General features: G+C 44.6%; 1 protein-coding gene across 1 annotated transcript in view; it reads right to left on the minus strand.

Moving 5' to 3' along the window:
- The window catches only part of fastkd2 (FAST kinase domains 2), a 31,698-nt gene extending 14,671 nt beyond the window's left edge, over positions 1-17,027 (minus strand). Inside the window, exons 1-6 of the mRNA XM_067987999.1 lie at positions 16,971-17,027; positions 12,166-12,993; positions 4,361-4,464; positions 2,968-3,076; positions 1,870-1,993; positions 740-879 (exon numbers count right to left, since the gene is read on the minus strand). Coding sequence (XP_067844100.1) covers positions 740-879; positions 1,870-1,993; positions 2,968-3,076; positions 4,361-4,464; positions 12,166-12,909 — 1,221 coding nt within the window. The 5' untranslated portion in view covers positions 12,910-12,993; positions 16,971-17,027. The remainder of the gene's footprint in view (positions 1-739; positions 880-1,869; positions 1,994-2,967; positions 3,077-4,360; positions 4,465-12,165; positions 12,994-16,970) is intronic.
- Between the last annotated feature and the right edge of the window lie 1,674 nt (positions 17,028-18,701).

An 18,701-nucleotide genomic window follows, 5' to 3' on the forward strand; every position in this document is an offset into this window, starting at 1 on the left:
AAAGAAAAGGGAAACATGTTGCCAGGAGGATGGACACTTAGAATGAGACAGTGGAGAGGGGGAGAGATTGTCACAGGAGAATCAATTCCTGATCAAGTTAAAAAAAAAATGGGGGGCGGGTAGAAAAAGAAATTCGGAATTCACACCAAACTGCAACTGCCCTCGATTATTAAGTATTTCCCTGTTTTAGTGATCTGGGGATTCTCCAGGGTTAGCAGATTGTGGTAGAATGTCAGAGGCAACGGGCACGAGAAAAAAAAAGTTTAAAGATGTATACGGCCAAATCTAATAAAAACAAAACCTGCTGGAAATGTACCGCAGGTCCATCAGGGAAGCTGAAAGAGAAAAGGACAGGCTAACGTTCCAGGTGGAACAGTCTCCACCTTGTCTCTCTTCACATGCTGACAGATTTGCTCCGCATTTCCAATGTTCAACGTTTTCTCGTTTAATCTCTGGCCTTGATTTTGATTCCGAACATTGTAATTGGTTGCTTTCTTAGCTGCTGGAGGTCCTCCTGCTATTGGTCATTGCAGCCCAGGCCAGACGCATCATAGAATTTTACAGCACAGAAAGAGGCCATTCGGCCCATCATGCCTGTGCCGGCTCTTTGAACAAGCTATCCAATTAGTCCCATTCCCCTGCTCTTTCCCCATAGCCCTGCAAATTTTTCCCCGTCAGAGAGTTGTGCGCCAATGAAGAAAGGGGGATCCTTCAGACTCGCCTCTAGGTGCGGTCTTACCTGTTTGACCTGCCAGATAGCCAGGGTTGAAGCCACGTAGTTGCCTGAGGCATTAAGTAGAACGGGGTTCCGGTACTGGAGAACCTTGCACGACTGCAAAATGTGCACAAGTCGCCAAAATGGGATGCCATGGATATTCTCTGTAGGAATAATATGGTAAAATTATACATATTGAAGAATTCCTCAATTTAAAAAAAAAATAGAAGTACGCAGTCAAGCTAACCTTTCCCCTGGGGTTTACCCACCTTTCTCCACCACATTCATAGGCCAAGGGAGACTTCTCCACTTTGCCAGATTTTCCATGCTTCCCTCCCCCTCGGTTATTCTGCTGTAACCATTTACACCTCCTCTAGACCCATCTTTTCTTTTCTTGTCTCATTACCACCCTCCTTGCCTTGCACCATCATTCCTTTTGTCATTTAATCACTCCTGCCCTCCTCCCTATCACAGACCTCCCCCTTTTGTTCATTCCTCCCCTCCCCACCTTTCCCCTGGCTCTGTATTTACTTAAAAGCTGTTAATCTCTTAACATCTTCCAGTTCTGATGAAAGGTCATCGACCTGAAACGTTAACTCTGTTTCTCTCTCCACAGATGCTGCCTGACCTGCTGAGTGTTTCCAGCATTTTCTGCTTTTATTCATCCTGTAACCCATCTTGGTGACAACCACCTCACCACATCACATCAACAATCTAGACTTGAACCTGCACTGAGGTCAACCACAACTTGCATTTATATAGCGCCTTTAACGTAGTAAAAACGTCCCAAGGCGCTTCACAAGAGCATCATCAGACAAAATTTGACACCGAGCCACACAAGGAGATATTAGGACAGTTGATCAAAAACTTGGTAAAAGAAGTAGGTTTTAAAGAACGTCTTAAAGGAGGAGGGAGAGGTAGAGAGGCGGAAAGGTTTAGGGAGGGAATTTCAAAGCTTAGATCCTAGGCAGCTGAAGGCATGGTCGCCAATTGTGAGGCAATGGAAATCGGGGATGGGCAAGAGGCCTGAATTGGAGGAACGCAGCAATATCAGAGGGTCATTCGGCTGGAGAAGGTTACAGAGATTGGGAGGGGCAAGGCCATGGAGGGGTTTGAACACAAGGGTGAGAATTTTCAATTTGAGGATCACTTACCGATAATCTTGTTACTACAGGCCTCCAAGAGTGGGTGTGAGCGGTGGCCCATGACGGCCAACGTGATGAACATGTACTGAGAGTTGGGGAGGGTGAACTCGTTGAGCAAAGACAGCGCTTTGTTCTGTCAAACAGAAAGCAAGAGTCTTTAAATCACCTGATCGCCGCCTGCGGCAATATTGGGTCTTAACATTTTAAAACAACACACTACCACATATCTGAATTGGAGCTTTAAAATGGGAGCGTTGTTGCCAATGAGATTCTTAGCACCAGTTGCACGAATAAAGTGGGAATAGTGCAGTATCCATCTTATGATCTGTAGCATCCTCCACACAGCAGTAAAACAGTGCTGTGTCGCAGTCACTGGAACACTGCCCATCTATCTGTTTACATCTCTTCCTTTACTCCCCATCCCTAATAACTTGCAAGGTACTTCACCAAGATGTCTGTCAGCTTTATGAGTCATAATGGTAGCATAAACCTGTGAAATGGGATATGACTGCCAATGATGGGAACGCACAAGTCCAGTTTTGCAAACTTTCCCCAAACTCAACAGCCAATTTCCTGTTGAAAATGGTATCCCACATAGAGTAGGAAGGGATGCCCCTTCACCCCCACCCCCACAATTTATTTTCATCTTTAGATTTTTGTTCTTTTCCTATCATTTTTCTGCCCAAGAGGGAGTGGCAATGGATGGCAAACATCACCCATCTTATTCTGTGTCTTCATCAGTGAACTATTGGATAGCATCATAAAAGGAGATCATGGAGGGTATGTTGCAAACATTCCCCAAAGACTTGCCCCAGCTCCTTTCCACGGATGACACTGAAATAAAAAGCTGGCATCAGTAAGTGACTGTGAAGCTGTCGGATTGTCGTAAAAACCCAACTGGTTCACTAATGTCCTTTACGGAAGGAAACCTGCTGTCCTTACCCGGTCTGGTCTGTACGTGACCTCATACCAATGTGGTTGACTCCTACCTGTCCTCTGAAGTGGCCACGGCCACCACCACCTTCTCCAAGGGCAAATAGGGACGGGCAATAAATGCCGGTCTTGCCAGCGACGGCCCATCCCGAGAATGAAAAAGAAGCTTCCTACCTCAAGCTTCTTCTTTAGAGGCGGTGGGGAATCTTTACCAATACACCTCATCATGGTCTGCAGGGCCATTGTGGTCTTGATCTTTGGAATCCGTGGTTCTATGAGTAGCCTGCCAGGAACCAACACCAAACACCTTGTCCATTTCTCTTTATACAGGTACAAATAATCAACAAAACTTAATTGCTTCACAATCTATTTCCAATCATGGGTCACATTGAGTGCTCAAATCGTATACAATCTGGATAAGCAGATTAAATTGGAAGCAAGATTGGGATGAAAAATTCTGCTAAGCTGCTTCTGGTGCATGCTGGGACTGCATATCGGGTAGTTGCGTACACTCAGCCTGTTCTTTTCCATCCATTAACCTCGAACAGATGCACAATCATGAGCTGTAAACGTGCAATTTCCCAACTCCTAGCGTCTGTCAGGAGTGGCAGAGTAGAATTTTTAATCCATTAGGAGCAGTAATCAGCAATAGAAGGGCAGCATTATGAGGAGTAAAGGACACGTCCCATCCCCTTTATTCTGTGCTTGTAGTTAGGTACAGCAATACAGGGTTAGCAACATGAGGAGCACAGAGCTAACTCAAGGATAGAATTATCAGAGTACAGGTGAAACTAAAAAAGATTGTTTCAGTTTGAGGACCAATTTTAAAAAAATGAAAAATAGTTTTAAAATGGCCTGATTACTTTACACATAATTTTAAACTTTCCTTTTTAATTTCTCTTGATTGTTAAAATACAATTCATTCATAGGAGGATATAGAAGCACTGGAGAAAGTTCAAAAAAGATTTACAAGGATGATACCAGAACTAAGAGGGCACATCTATCAGGAAAGACTGAAGAGGCTGGGGCTTTTTTCTCTAGAAAAGAGAAGGCTGAGGGGTGACCTGATAGAGGTTTTTAAAATTATGAAGGGGTTCGATAGGGTAGACGGAGAGAAGATGTTTTCACTTGTGTGGGGGAGATCAGAACTAGGGGCCATAAATATAAGGTAGTCACTAATAAATCCAATAGGGAATTCAGGAGAAACTTCTTTACCCAGAGAGTGGTTAGAATGTGGAACTTGCTATCGCAAGGAGTAGCTGAGGTGAATAGCATTGATGTCTTTAAGGGGAAGCTAGATAAGTGAGAAAGGAACAGAAGGATATGGTGATAGGGTGAGATGAAGTAAGATGGGAGGAGGCTCGTGTGGAGCTTAAACACCGGCATAGACCAATTGGGCCAAATGGCCTGTTTCTGTGCTGTAAAATTCTATGTAATATAGGGAGCATGCTGATGGCATCATTTGGTTTGCAGCTCTTCTAATATTTGTACTGAGTAGGGGCATTTATGTGTAACAGGCTCAGTTTACGTTCTGTGCAGTGAGTAGATTCATGTGCCACCACCTTACCTCAGGCCTACTCGCAGTGCGTCTACATTCTTGCTGTCTTCCATGTTCCTCAAACAACTGGACAGCACTGAGAGAGCCCTCTCATCAAACTCGTTCAGACGCTCCTACAAGACAAAGACAGACCAGATAGGTTATTACAGCATAGACATACCAAACACCTGGTGGGCAATCTGCAGTCACACCGCAGCATGTCTAAGGTTTATCTTGGAGCGTAGAATTCAATACTAATGATGTCAGATAATCCAAAGGCCTGAACTTAACTAGTGTAGAATCATAAAATCTTACAGCACAGAAGGCAGCCATTCACTCCTCGTGCTGGCTCTTTGAAAACGGTCCAATTTAGTCCCACACCCAAGCTTTGCCCCCATAACCCTGCACATTAGTCCTCTTCGAGTACATGTCCAATTGCCTTTTGAAAGTTCCTCTGGAATCTGCTTCCACCACCCTCAGGTTGTGCGCTCCAGAGCTTAACAACCCCATTTGAAAAAAATCCTCCTCATTTCCCCTCTAGTTCTTTTGCCAATTATTTTAAATCCATGACTTCTGGTTACCGACCCACTTGCCAGAGGAAACAGTTATTCCCCACTTGCTCGGTCTAAACCCCTCATTATTTTGAATACCTCTATTAGGTCTCCCCTTAACCTTCTCTGCTCTAAGGAGAGCGATCCCAGCTTCTCCAATCACTCCACATAATTGAAGTCCCTCATCCCTGGTATCATCCTGGAAAACCTCTTTTGTACCCTCTCCAAGGCCTTGACAGCCTTCCTAAAGTGTGGTGCCCAGAATTGCACATAATACTCCAGCTGAGGCCTAACCAGTGATTTGTAAAGGTTTAACATGACTTCCTTGTTTTTGTATTCAATATCCCTAGTCACAAAGTCAAGTATCCCATAAGCTTTCTTAACCACCTGATCAACTTGCCCTGCCACCTTCAAAGATTTATGAATGTGCACCCCCAGGTCTTTCTGCTCTTGCACCCCCCTCAAAATAGTGCCATTTAGATTAAACTGCCTCTCCATGTTGTTCCTCCCAAAGTGAATCACTTCTCACTTACCCGCATTAAATTGCATCCACCATGTGTCTGCCCATTTTACCAGTCTGCCTATGTCCTCCTGAAGTCCTCTATTATCCTCCTCACTATTTTACTACGTTGCCAAGTTTTGAATCATCTGCAAACTTCGAAATTGTGCTCCCTATACCCAAGTCCAGGTCAATTACATATAACAAGAACATCTACTGCACTACCATCATCAACCCTCTCTGTCTGCATCAAAGAACTCAATCAGGTTAGTCAGACATGATTTGCTGGCTGTCCCTTATTAACCCATGCCTCTCCAAGTGAGAATTAATTTTGTCCTTGACAAAGGTCTCTAGTAGTTTTCCCACCACTGACGTTCGACTGACTGGCCTGTGGTTGCTGGGTTTATCCCTCTCTCCTTTTTTGAACAGGGGTGTACATTTGTAATCCTCCAGTCCTCTGGCACCACCCCCATATCTAAGGAGGATGGGAAGATTGTGGCCACAGCCTCCGCAATTTCCACCCTTACTTCCCTCAGTAACCCAGGATGCATCCCATCTGGACCGGGTGACTTTTCCACTTTAAGCACTGCCAACCTTTTAAGTACCTTATTTCTGTCTTCAGTGCTGTACGGCTATTTGAGCTCATTTAGAAAGTGTTGTTAAGATCGGCCATCCTTTGGTAGAGTTATAATTTGGAGTTTAGGAATAATGTAAACCGTTTGAAAAATCAATGGTACCCTCATTAGTTCTTCTTTACTCATTCAGGACGTGGGCATTGCTAGCAAGGCCGGCATTTGTTGCCCATCCCTAGTAGCACCGAGAAGGCTGATGGCGGTTTGATGCAACTGAGTGGCTTGCTAGGCCAATTCAGAGGGCAGCTAAGAGTCAACCATGTTGGTGAGGGACTGGAGGAGTCACATATAGGCCAGGTCAGGTAAGGAGAGCAGGTTTCCTTCCCTAAAGGACATTGGTGAACCAAATGGGTTTCTTTTTTTAACGGCACTCCGACAGCTTCATGGTCACCGACACCAGATTGTTATTTCCAGATATTTTTAAACTGAATTCAAATTCTCAAAGTGCCATGGTGGGATTTGAATTCACATTGTCTGGATTACCAGTCCAGTAACATAACCACCACACTACCATATCATTCAGTAATCGATAGAATACAGTGTGTCTGCATAGAGAAAATGTGCACTTCTCGGATAAATAAATGTTAGGCATGAGAACTTATTTTTGACCCTCCATTGGGTGACAATGAAGAATTGAGTTCATGTCGAACATCAGATGTATCAACCCTAAAACCTACTTTAATATATCGTACACATTACCTGTGACAAATATATGAAATGAGTTTATCGGGTGTATCCCTTACTGGCCCTATCCCTATCCTGATTTTTCTTTTGTTATTTGTGTCTGTAGAATACTTTACTATTTCTTTTATATTCCTTGATAATTTAATTTTGTAGTTTCTCTTTGCTTTCCTAATTGTGTTTTTAAACTTCTTTCCTAACCTCTTCGTGTTCCCTTTTGTCATCCTCTCCTTTGTTGTCTATGTACTTAGTGTGTGCCTTTCTCTTTAGATTCAATTTTTTCCTTATTTCTTTATTCATCCATGGTGTGTCATTACTGGCTAGTTTGTTCTTGCTTTTTAGTGTAATATATTTCTCCTGGACTCTATTGATCACGGTTTTAAATGTTTCCCACTGTTCTTTGTTTATCAGTAAATTTTTCCAGTTTATTTTCCTTAGTTCCAATCTCATCCCCTGAAAATCAGCTTTTTCCCCAATTTATTACTTTGGTCTTTGTCTTGCTTATGTCCTTCCCAATCTTTATCTTAAACATTATTATGTTGATATTGCCTAGATGTTTCCCTACATTCACGTCTCTGATCTGTTCTGGTGCATTTCCCACTATTAGATCCAGCAGTGGTTCCTCTGTTGTTGGGCTTTTTACATACTGGGTAAGAAAGGAGTCCAGCACACATTGTAAAAACTTCATTCCCTGTACCCCTTTACCTACCTCTTCTTGCCAGTTTATTTGGGGATAGTTAAAATCTCCCATGATTATTATTCTATGTCCTTTACTCATTTCACATATTTCCTTACATATTTCTTCCTCCACCTCCTTTCCACTATTAGGTGGTCTGTAGTATACCCCTATTAACGTGATCAAACCCTTCGTGTCTTTTATTAGATTCTGTATCTATCCTTCTGCTGGTTATGTCCCCTTTCCCTACTGCCATTATGTTATCTCTAATTAGTACAGCTACTCCACCCCCCTTCTTCCTTCCCGATCCTTTCTGATTATGTTATAACTTGCAATATTTAGTTGCCAATCCTGTTCTTTATATAGCCATGTTTTAGTTATTCCTACTACATAGAATCATAGAAAGTTATGGCACAGAAGGAGGCCATTCGGCCCATCGTGTCCTTGCCAGCCGAAAAAGAGCTATCCAGCTTAATCCCGCTTTCCAGCACTTGGTCCGTAGCCCTGTAGGTTACGGCACTTCAAGTGCACATCCAAGTACTTTTTAAATGAGATGAGGGTTTCTGCCTCTACCAACCTTTCAGGCGGAGAGTTCCAGACCCCCACCACCCTCTGGGTGAAAAAATCTCTCATCACCCCTCTAATCCTTCTACCAATTTAAATCTATCCCCCTGGTCACTGACCCCTCTGCTAAGGGAAATAGGTCCTCCCTATCCACTCTATCTAGTCCCGTCATAATTTTATATACCTCAATTAAATCTCTCCTCAGCCTCCTTTGTTCCAAAGAAAACAACCCCAGCCTATCCAATCTTTCCTCATAGCTACAATTCTCCAGCCCTGGCAACATCCTCGTAAATCTCCTCTGTACTCTCTCTAGTGCAATCACATCTTTCCTGTAATGTGGTGACCAGAACCGTACGCAGTACTCAAGCTGTGGCCTAACCAGTGTTTTATACAGTTCTAGCATAACCTCCCTGCTCTTATATTCTGTACCTTGGCTAATAAAGGAAAGTATTCCATATGCCTTTTTAACCACCTTATCTACCTGTCCTGCTACTTTCAGGAATCTGTGGACATGCACTCCAAGATCTCTCTGTTCCTCTATACCTCTCAGTATCCTCCCATTTATTGTGTATTCCCTTGCCTAGTTTGCCCTCCCCAAACGCATTACCTCACACTTCTTTGGATTGAATTCCATTTGCCACTTTTCTGCCCACCTGACCGGTCCATTGATATCTTCCTGTAGTCTACAGCTTGTATTATTTGCAAATTTTTGTATTATCTGCAAACTTCTTGATCAAGCCCCCCACATTCAAGTCCAAATCATTAATATATTCCACAAAAAGCAAGGGAAACAGCCTTCCAGTTGCAAAAACACCCATCAAGCATTACCCTTTGCTTCCTGCCACTGAGCCAATTTTGCATCCAACTAGCCACTTTCCCTTGGATTCCATTGGCTTTTGCTTTTTTGACCGGTCTGCCATGTGGGACCTTGTCAAAAGCCTTGTTAAAATCCACGTAGACTACATCAAACGGGTTACCCTCATCGATCCTCCTTGTTACCTCCTCAAAAAGTTCAATCAAGTTAGTCAGACACGACCTTCCTTTAACAAATCCATGCTGACAATCCTTGATTAACCCGTGCTTTTCTAAATGACGATTAATGCTGTCCCTCAGAATCGATTCCAGTAATTTGCCCACCACTGAGGTTAGACTGACTGGCCTATAATTACTCGGTCTATCTCTTTCTCCCTTTTTAAACAACGGTACAACGTTAGCAGTCCTCCAATACCACGCCTGTAGCCAGGGAGGATCAGAAAATGATGGTCAGAGCTTCCACTATTTCCTCCCTTGCTTCTCTTAACAGCCTGAGATACATTTCATTTGGGCCTGGCGATTTATCTACTTTCAAAGATGCTAAAATCCTTAATATTTCCTCCCGCACTGTTAATCCCATCCAATATTTCACACTCCTCCTCCTCAACTACAATCTCTGCATCATCCCCCTCTTTTGTGAAGACAGATGCAAAGTATTCATTAAGAACCATACTCACATCTTACACCTCCACACATAGGTTACCTTTTTGGTCTCTAATAGGCCCTACTCTTTCCTTAGTTATCCTCTTTATGTATTTATAAAACATTTTGGGGTTTTCCTTAATTTTACTTGCCAGTATTTTTTCATGCCCTCTCTTTAATTTCCTGGCTCTTCGCTACGGATTATTGCCTCCAGTTCCCCCATTTTACTTTGCACGCTGTGCACATTGCTGTACAGCCAGTTTAATGCATCTTTAATAGTTATTCCTTTAACTTTATTTTTAACAGTTCTTTTATACTTCTGTTTTATAACTGTACTTGTTCCTTGACCGTTTGCTATTTTTATTCCTAACCCTGGTCTGATCTTTACACTCATCTCCTGTTTCTTTTATCTTTAAACTTTGGTTATTACTACCAGATCCCTCCCCTCATCTTGCTGGCTTAAAGCCTTATGCACTGTTCCATTTATCCTTTTCGCTAGGACTCTGATCCCATTCCGGTTCAGGTGGAACCTGTCCCAAGGAAGAATGAGGAGAGGCAATATAAACTAAATTGTACAATTTTAAATGGGGTGCAGGAATAGACAGACCTAAGGGTGCATGTACACATGTCTTTGAAAGTGGCAGGACAGGTTGAGGGGGCTGTTAAAAAAGCATATGGGATTCTGGGCTTTATTAGTAGAGGCAGAGAGTACAAAAGCAAGGAAGTTATGCTAAACCTTTAAAACACTGGTTAGGCCCCAGCTGGAGTATTGGGGCCAATTCTGGGCACCACACTTTAGGAAGGATGTCAAAGCCTTAGAGAGGGTGCAGAAGAGATTTATTAGAATGGTACCACGGATGAGGGACTTCAGTTATGGGGAGAGACTGGAGAAGCTGGGATTGTTCTCCTTAGAGCAGAGAAGGTTAACGGGAGATTTGATAGAGGTGTTCAAAATTACGAGGGGATTGATAGAGTAAATAAGGAGAAACTGTTTCCAGTGACAGAAGGGTCCGTAACCAGAGGACACAGATTTAAGGTGATTGGCAAAAGAACCCGAGGCAACATAAGGAAAAAAATTTTTGCACAGCGAGTAGTTAGGATCTGGAATGCACTGCCTGAAAGGGCGGTGGAAGCAGATTTAATAACAACTTTCAAAAAGGTCATTGGATAAATGCGTGATGGGGAAAAATTTGCGGGGCTATGGGGAAAGGGCAGGGGAGTGGGACTAATTGGATAGCTCTTTCTAAGACCCAGCACAGGCATGATGGGCCGAATGGCCTCCTTCTGTGCTGTATGTTTCTGGAAGGAGAAAGCCAATTTGTGGTATGTATTATCAAATAATTCAGCTGCCTTTACATGTGGAGTTACAGTCCCAAAACTTAAATCAACAGCTATCAATGTTTATCCAAAATTAGAAGAAATATCAGTGCATCGTTAGAGGGAGACATTTTAAAATACAGCCCATCATTACCGTTTCTTCACGGAGCAGCTACGAATGGTCAAATATTTTAAAACTGACCGGGGTTAAGAAATTTATGAAGAACCCGAGTCAAGATTCTTTTTCTCTGAAATTAGATCCATTAAATTAGTCTTCTCTTACTCTGTAAAAATTTTCTCCAAGAATTTTACACCATTCCTTTAAACCGTATAAAACTGAGGCAGAAAACATAGGAACAGGAGTAGTCCATTCAGCCCCTCGAGCCTGTTCTGCCATTTAATCAGATCATGGTTGATCTGTATTTCAACTCCATTTACTCACCTTTGACCCATATCCCTTGATATCCTTACCTAATAAAAATCTGTCAATCGCAGCAATAGACCCAGCATCCACAGCCTTTTGGGGGAGAGAATTCAACATTTCCACTACCCTTTCTGTGAAAAAGTTCTTCCTGATTTCACTCCTAAATGGCCTAGCTCTAATTTTAAGATTGTGCCCCCTTGTTCTGGATTTCCCCACCAGAGGGCATAACTTCCCTGTATCTACTCTATCGAGTCCTTTTATCATTTTAAATACCTCAATTGGGCCTCATAAAGGCTCAAAGTAGGAATACAAGAATTATGATGCCACTATTAGAACCAGAGCAAAGGCACCTACTAAACACAACAGGCTCACCCTGTTCATTACCGACACTGGATGAGGTACAGGAATTTAAAAAATATTCTTAAGATTTGTGAGTTTATTCTCAGTCATGATTCTTGAAACTCTGCTGCTGAAGAATAACAGGATGAAGACCATACAAATTTGGGGCAGGGGCTGCAAATAACTTAATCAAAGCCTGTGAAACTTTTAAACTTCCCTGCTTCTCGTTTGCTCCAGTCGTCAACAAGAGGAGCCAATCCTCAGCTATTACAATAAGGGTTTCTTAAAGTGATATCCAATCACGGAGCCAGGCTCCAGTTGCTATGCCTACAGTGAATGGCAGTAACGAGTTCCATTCAGTGAGCGCGATAAAGCAAGCCAGCCTTAAAAGAAATGGCGACAAGTATCTAGTTAACTAACTTTAGTATCATGAAACATCGACTGCAAAATGTTAAAATACAACCTGAAAGGGTGGGCGAAGCAGATTCAATAATAACTTTCAAAAGGGAATTGGATAAATACTTGAAGGGGAAAAACTTGCTGTGCTGTGGGGAAAGAGCAGGGGAGTGGGACTAACTGGATAGCTCTTTCAAAGAGCCGGTACAGGCACAATGGGCCGAAAGGCCTCCTTCTGCGCTGTATGATTCTATGATCAGTTCTATCCAGTGGCCCTTCGTATGGCACCAATTGTATTTACCTGGGACACTCTCAGCAGCGTATGAATGAGTCGGCTATGTTGGGACACTCCTATTTTTACCAAAGCAAGAAGACTGTACACCAAGTCATTACACCTCATTGACTGAGCTTCCCTCATCGCCTGCAGGCAGATCTTCTCAAAGGCTGGGTGTTCAAACATCAGCTTCCGCTCGTATCGTTTCTGATCCTCCGACATCCTCTTGGTGGTCTCCCACATGGTCATCAGACAGCTGCTGATCTGTTTCCATGTCACAGCATGGTCCACGTACTGATCTAGCACATCGCTGGGAGAAGTGCACCTCCGAAGCCAGTCAAAGAATTGTCCCCAAGGCTTTGCCCGCTCCGCTGACGATGCGATTTTCCACTCAGCAGTAAAATCCTCAGTGAGTGGCTCTAGATTTTGGGCGGTTGTCCTTTTTGTTGAATATCCATCAGAAGGAGCAGCTATGATACTAGAGTCCTTGGTTTCTCCGGCATGGTTACTCCCATCTTCTGGCTCATTCGCTAGTTCTATCTTACAGCTTTGCTGCTGTGCATTTTCAGAAGAATAGAAGCGGATTGGTGTTAAACCCATACGATTTCCCAGACAGTGAGGGAAGCCATTCTGTCTCTTCAGTGGTGCAAATCTATATTTTTGGATGTGAGTGCTGCAGCTTCTAACACCAGCTCCTGTAAATCCTGGGGACAGAGAGCTGCACAGTCTCAAGTTCCTAACAAGCTGACTTCCAGCTGGATGGATGTTCATGGTGAGGATGCAACGTACACAAATAGCTTGAACCCGCCTTGCTTCAATTGACGCGATGTAACGCACATTCCGTTCTCTTACAAGCTGTAACAAGAAGCAAAAAATACCAAGCACAGTCAATGTTGCCATACTGCTGAAACATGAAAAGCATTATAACAGCCACCGAGCAATTCCTCTGCTCTCAACAGTCACAGGTTCCCATGCACCTGCTGCCCTTGTCCTTCCAGGTGGTGGGTCTGGGAGTTGCTGCATCCTGGAGATGGACCACACTGATGTAAGGAATCTTACAACACCAGGTTATAGTCCAACACAGTTTTATTTGAAAATCACAAGCTTTCGGAGCTTACCTCCTTCGTCAGGTGAGTGAGTGAAGGGTTTTTAAAATCGCATAGCATATATTAGGCTGGGAGACAATCACAGCAATCAAAGGTGTCGTTGGTGTTCAGACAGGTTAGCCACGGAAAACATTACATCCCAGCATACTGAATACACAATGGGTCAGATTACACAGACAGAGAGAGAATGAGACCCGAAAGGCAGAGAGAGAGAGAGAGAGAGAGAGAGAGAATGTCCAGTTGTATTAAAAACAGATAACTTTTTTTTCCCGCTGGTGGGGTTACGTGTAGTGTGACATGAACCCAAGATCCCGGTTGAGGCCGTCCTCATGGGTGCGGAACTTGGCTATCAATTTCTGCTCGACGATTTTGCGTTGTCGTGTGTCTCGAAGGCTGCCTTGGAGAACGCTTACCCGAAGATCGGTGGCTGAATGTCCTTGACTGCTGAAGTGTTCCCCGACTGGGAGGGAACCCTCCTGTCTGGCGATTGTTGCGCGGTGTCCGTTCATCCGTTGTCACAGTGTCTGCATGGTCTCGCCAATGTACCATGCTCCGGGGCATCCTTTACTGCAACGTATGAGGTAGACAACGTTGGCCGAGTCACAGGAGTATGAACCATGTACCTGGTGGGTGGTGTCCTCTCGTGTGATGGTGGTATCTGTGTCAATGATCTGGCATGTCTTGCAGAGGTTGCCGTGGCAGGGTTGTGTGGTGTCGTGGACGCTGTTCTCCTGAAAGCTGGGTAATTTGCTGCGAACGATGGTCCGTTTGAGGTTGGGTGGCTGTTTGAAGGCGAGTAGTGGAGGCGTGGGGATGGCCTTAGCAAGGTGTTCGTCGTCATCGATGACATGTTCAAGGCTACGGAGAACATGGCGTAGTTTCTCCGTTCCGGGGAAGTACTGGACGACGAAGGGTACTCTGTTGGTTGCGTCCCGTGTTTGTCTTCTGAGGAGGTCTATGCTATTCTTCGCTGTGGCCCGTTGGAACTGTCGATCGACGAGTCGAGCGTCATATCCCGTTCTTACGAGGGCGTCTTTCAGCGTGTGTAGGTGTCCATCGCGTTCCTCCTCGTCTGAGCAGATCCTGTGTATTCGCAGGGCCTGTCCATAGGGGATGGCCTCTTTGACGTGGTTAGGGTGGAAGCTGGAAAAGTGGAGCATCGTGAGGTTGTCCGTGGGCTTGCGGTAGAGTGAGGTGCTGAGGTGCCCGTCTTTGATGGAGATTTGTGTGTCCAAGAAAGAAACCGATTCTGAGGAGTAATCCATGGTGAGCTTGATGGTGGGATGGAACTTGTTGATATTATCGTGTAGTCTCTTCAGTGATTCCTCGCCGTGGGTCCATAGGAAGAAAATGTCGTCGATGTATCTGGTGTATAGCGTTGGTTGGAGGTCCTGTGCAGTGAAGAAGTCATGCTCGAACTTGTGCATGAAAATGTTGGCGTATTGGGGTGCGAATTTGGTCCCCATGGCTGTTCCGTGTGTTTGGGTAAAGAACTGGTTATCGAAGGTGAAGACATTGTGATCCCGGACAGACATTGTGAAGACATTGTGACCACAGACTTCCTACAAAAACTCAGCACCCACGGACCAGTTGAACCAGGAACACTTCTCACCACGATGGACGTCTCGGCACTCTACACCAGTATCCCCCACGATGACGGCATCGCTGCAACAGCCTCAGTACTCAACACCAACAACAGCCAATCTCCAGACACCATCCTACAACTCATCCGCTTCATCCTGGATCACAATGTCTTCACCTTCGACAACGAGTTCTTTACCCAACTACACGGAACAGCCATGGGGACCAAATTCGCACCCCAATACGCCAACATTTTCATGCACAAGTTCGAGCACGACTTCTTCACTGCACAGGACCTCCAACCAACACTATACACCAGATACATCGACGACATTTTCTTCCGATGGACCCATGGCGAAGAATCACTGAAGAGACTACACGATAACATCAACAAGTTCCATCTCACCATCAAACTCACCATGGACTACTCCTCAGAATCGGTTTCTTTCTTGGACACACAAATCTCCATCAAAGACGAGCACCTCAGCACCTCACTCTACCGCAAGCCCACGGACAACCTCACGATGCTCCACTTTTCCAGCTTCCACCCTAACCACGTCAAAGAGGCCATCCCCTATGGACAGGCCCTGCGAATACACAGGATCTGCTCAGACGAGGAGGAACGCGATGGACACCTACACATGCTGAAATATGCCCTCGTAAGTACGGGATATGACGCTCGACTCGTCGATCGACAGTTCCAACGGGCCACAGCGAAGAATCGCATAGACCTCCTCAGAAGACAAACACAGGACGCAACCAACAGAGTACCCTTCATTGTCCAGTACTTCCCCAGAGCGGAGAAACAACGCCATGTTCTCCGCAGCCTTCAACATATCATCGATGACGACGAACACCTCGCTAAGGCCATTCCCACGCCTCCACTACTCGCCTTCAAACAGCCACCCAACCTCAAACAGACCATCGTTCGCAACAAATTACCCAGCTTTCAGGAGAACAGCGTCCACGACACCACACAACCCTGCCACGGCAACCTCTGCAAGACATGCCAGATCATCGACACAGATACCACCATCACACGAGAGGACACCACCCACCAGGTACATGGTTCATACTCCTGTGACTCGGCCAACGTTGTCTACCTCATACGTTGCAGGAAAGGATGCCCCGGAGCATGGTACATTGGCGAGACCATGCAGACACTGCGACAACGGATAAACAGACACCGTGCAACCATCACCAGACAGGAGGGGTCCCTCCCAGTCGGGGAACACTTCAGCAGTCAAGGACATTCAGCCACCGATCTTCGGGTAAGCGTTCTCCAAGGCGGCCTTCGAGACACACGACAACGCAAAATCGTCGAGCAGAAATTGATAGCCAAGTTCTGCACCCACGAGGACGGCCTCAACCGGGATCTTGGGTTCATGTCACGCTACACGTAACCCCACCAGTGGGAAAAAAGTTATCTGTTTTTAATACAACTGGACATTCTCTCTCTCTCTGCCTTTCGGGTCTCATTCTCTCTCTCTCTCTCTCTCGGTAATCTGACCCATTGTGTATTCAGTATGCTGGGATGTAATGTTTTCCGTGGCTAACCTGTCTGAACACCAAAGACACCTTTGATTGCTGTGATTGTCTCCCAGCCTAATATATGATATGCGATTTTAAAAACCCTTCACTCACTCACCTGACGAAGGAGGAAACCACCGAAAGCTTGTGATTTTCAAATGAAACTGTTGGACTGTAACCTGGTGTTGTAAGATTCCTTACATTTGTCCACCCCAGTCCATCACCGGCATCTCCACATCAGGACCACACTGAGGCCAAGGTACGCTGGTGGTGGAGAGAGTGGATGTTTAAGATGATGCTATGGGACATTTCTGACAATGTGATAAGGGAAAGTGATTCCTGAAATGGAGGGAAACGATGCCCATTGGTCGGAGAGTCAATAATTAGAGGGGATTAACTCAAGATCGTCACCAAAGGAATGAATGAGGTCAGGGGTCATATTACACTGGTTGGTTGGAGAGTCTCCCATTTCCCTCTATCAGTCCTACTCCTCTCCTAACCCCCTGCCCTCTTGGTCCTTCTCTCCCTTTCTAGACACTCCCTTGCTCTGCTGAGATGTTCGATCTTAAGACCGAGGGGCCCGGGGTTTAATCTTATCGCATTCCGCCGCCTCACCTTCACTCGCGGTTGTCAGGGTGCCCGCCATCTTAGATACTTTAATTCTCGCGAGATCCCAGCCCGCTGAATAGCATAGAGCGGTTTCACAAAGCGTCACTCGCGGAAGTGACGGTGACGCGCGATCTGACGCAGCCGCTTAACAGCTCCGCTGCTGATCTTGTGAAACCTGTATCAGTGCCTCTCCTCGAAGTCATGATGTGGAGATGCCGGTGATGGACTGGGGTTGACAAATGTAAAGAATCTTACAACACCAGGTTATAGTCCAACAGTTTTATTTGAAAATCACAAGCTTTCGGAGGCTTCCTCCTTCCTCAGGTGAATGTGCACATTTACATTTGTCTCCTAGAAGTGACAGACACTCACTGCGATTTGAAAATTTAACATTCGACTGTATTATTTCAGCTCAAGTGTTTAAATAATTTCTGTTTTTTTCTGCTACTGTTCTTCCCAGATATAATCTTAAAATTAAAGCTCGTCCATTTAGGAGGGAAGTCAGGAAGCACTTTTTCACACAAAGGGTGATAGAAATCGGGAACTCTCTCCTCCTCCAAAAGTCTGTGGATGCTGGGGGACAATTGGAGCTTTCAAGACTGAGATCAATAGTTTTTTGTTAGAATAGAGGATTAACGGATATGGAGCTAAGGCAGGTAGATGGAGTTAAGATACAGATCAGCTATGATCTAATTGAATGGCAGAGCAGGCTTGAGGGGCTGAATGGCCTACTTCTGTTTCTATGTTCTGGAATCATGCTGTGGTACAGTTATATAAGTATGGGTAACTCTCCGTACACTAGCGAAGGCATCATTCATCAGTTTGAGCCTAGGAGTGAATGTCAGCAGGTCATTCTATGGTGAGGCTAACTGAGTCCCATCCTGTTCTCACCAGACGTCCATGCATACAGTGCCTTGCTTCCAGTGTTCCTCGGCTGTTAAGAATCTTATTAAAGTACAGTAGATGTAAAAAAGACTTTGTAAATGTTGAGAACAATAAATCATATTTTAGAGTTCCAACAACACCCCAATTTCAGTTGCTAGTGGATGTGAGCTGCTTTTTTGCTGTACAAGTTAGTGTATTGGGAGATAGTTCAAATTGTAACAAAAAGAACTTGCATTTATATAGCTTTCACATCCCAAAGATCTTCACAGCTAATGAAGTACTTTTGAAGTGTAGTCGCTGTTGTAATGTAGGAAATGCAGCAACCAATTTGCACAATGCCAGGTCCCAAAAACAGCAATGTGATAATGACTAAATAATCCGTTTTAGTGACATTGGTTCAGGGATAAATATTGGCCACAGGAGAACTCCCCTACTCTTCTTCGAAATAGTGCCATGGGATCATTTACCATGAACATGAGAGGGCAGAAGGGGCCGCGGTTTGACATCTCATCCAAAAGACGGCACCTCTGACAGTGCAGCACTCCCTCAGTACTATACTGGGAGTGTTAAGCTAGATTTTGTTCTTATAAGTCTCTGGAAGGGGGATTTGAACCCACAACCTTCTGACTCAGAGGCAAGAGTGCTACTAACTGAACCATGGCTAATATACTAGTAATCAAGGACTGTAACTTCAGGACCCAGTAACACTCATTTCTGACTTTTCAATCCAAGACAAAACACCAGTAAAAATGACTGTGCACTTTATTGAATATATATTAATGCAAAGGAAGGCATATCTCTTAGAAAAAATAGCAACATTCTAGCAAAACTAAATTGTGTTACAGGAGAGCA

The sequence above is a fragment of the Heptranchias perlo genome, chromosome 7 (genome assembly GCF_035084215.1).
Source record: "Heptranchias perlo isolate sHepPer1 chromosome 7, sHepPer1.hap1, whole genome shotgun sequence".
Lineage (NCBI taxonomy): Eukaryota > Metazoa > Chordata > Chondrichthyes > Hexanchiformes > Hexanchidae > Heptranchias > Heptranchias perlo.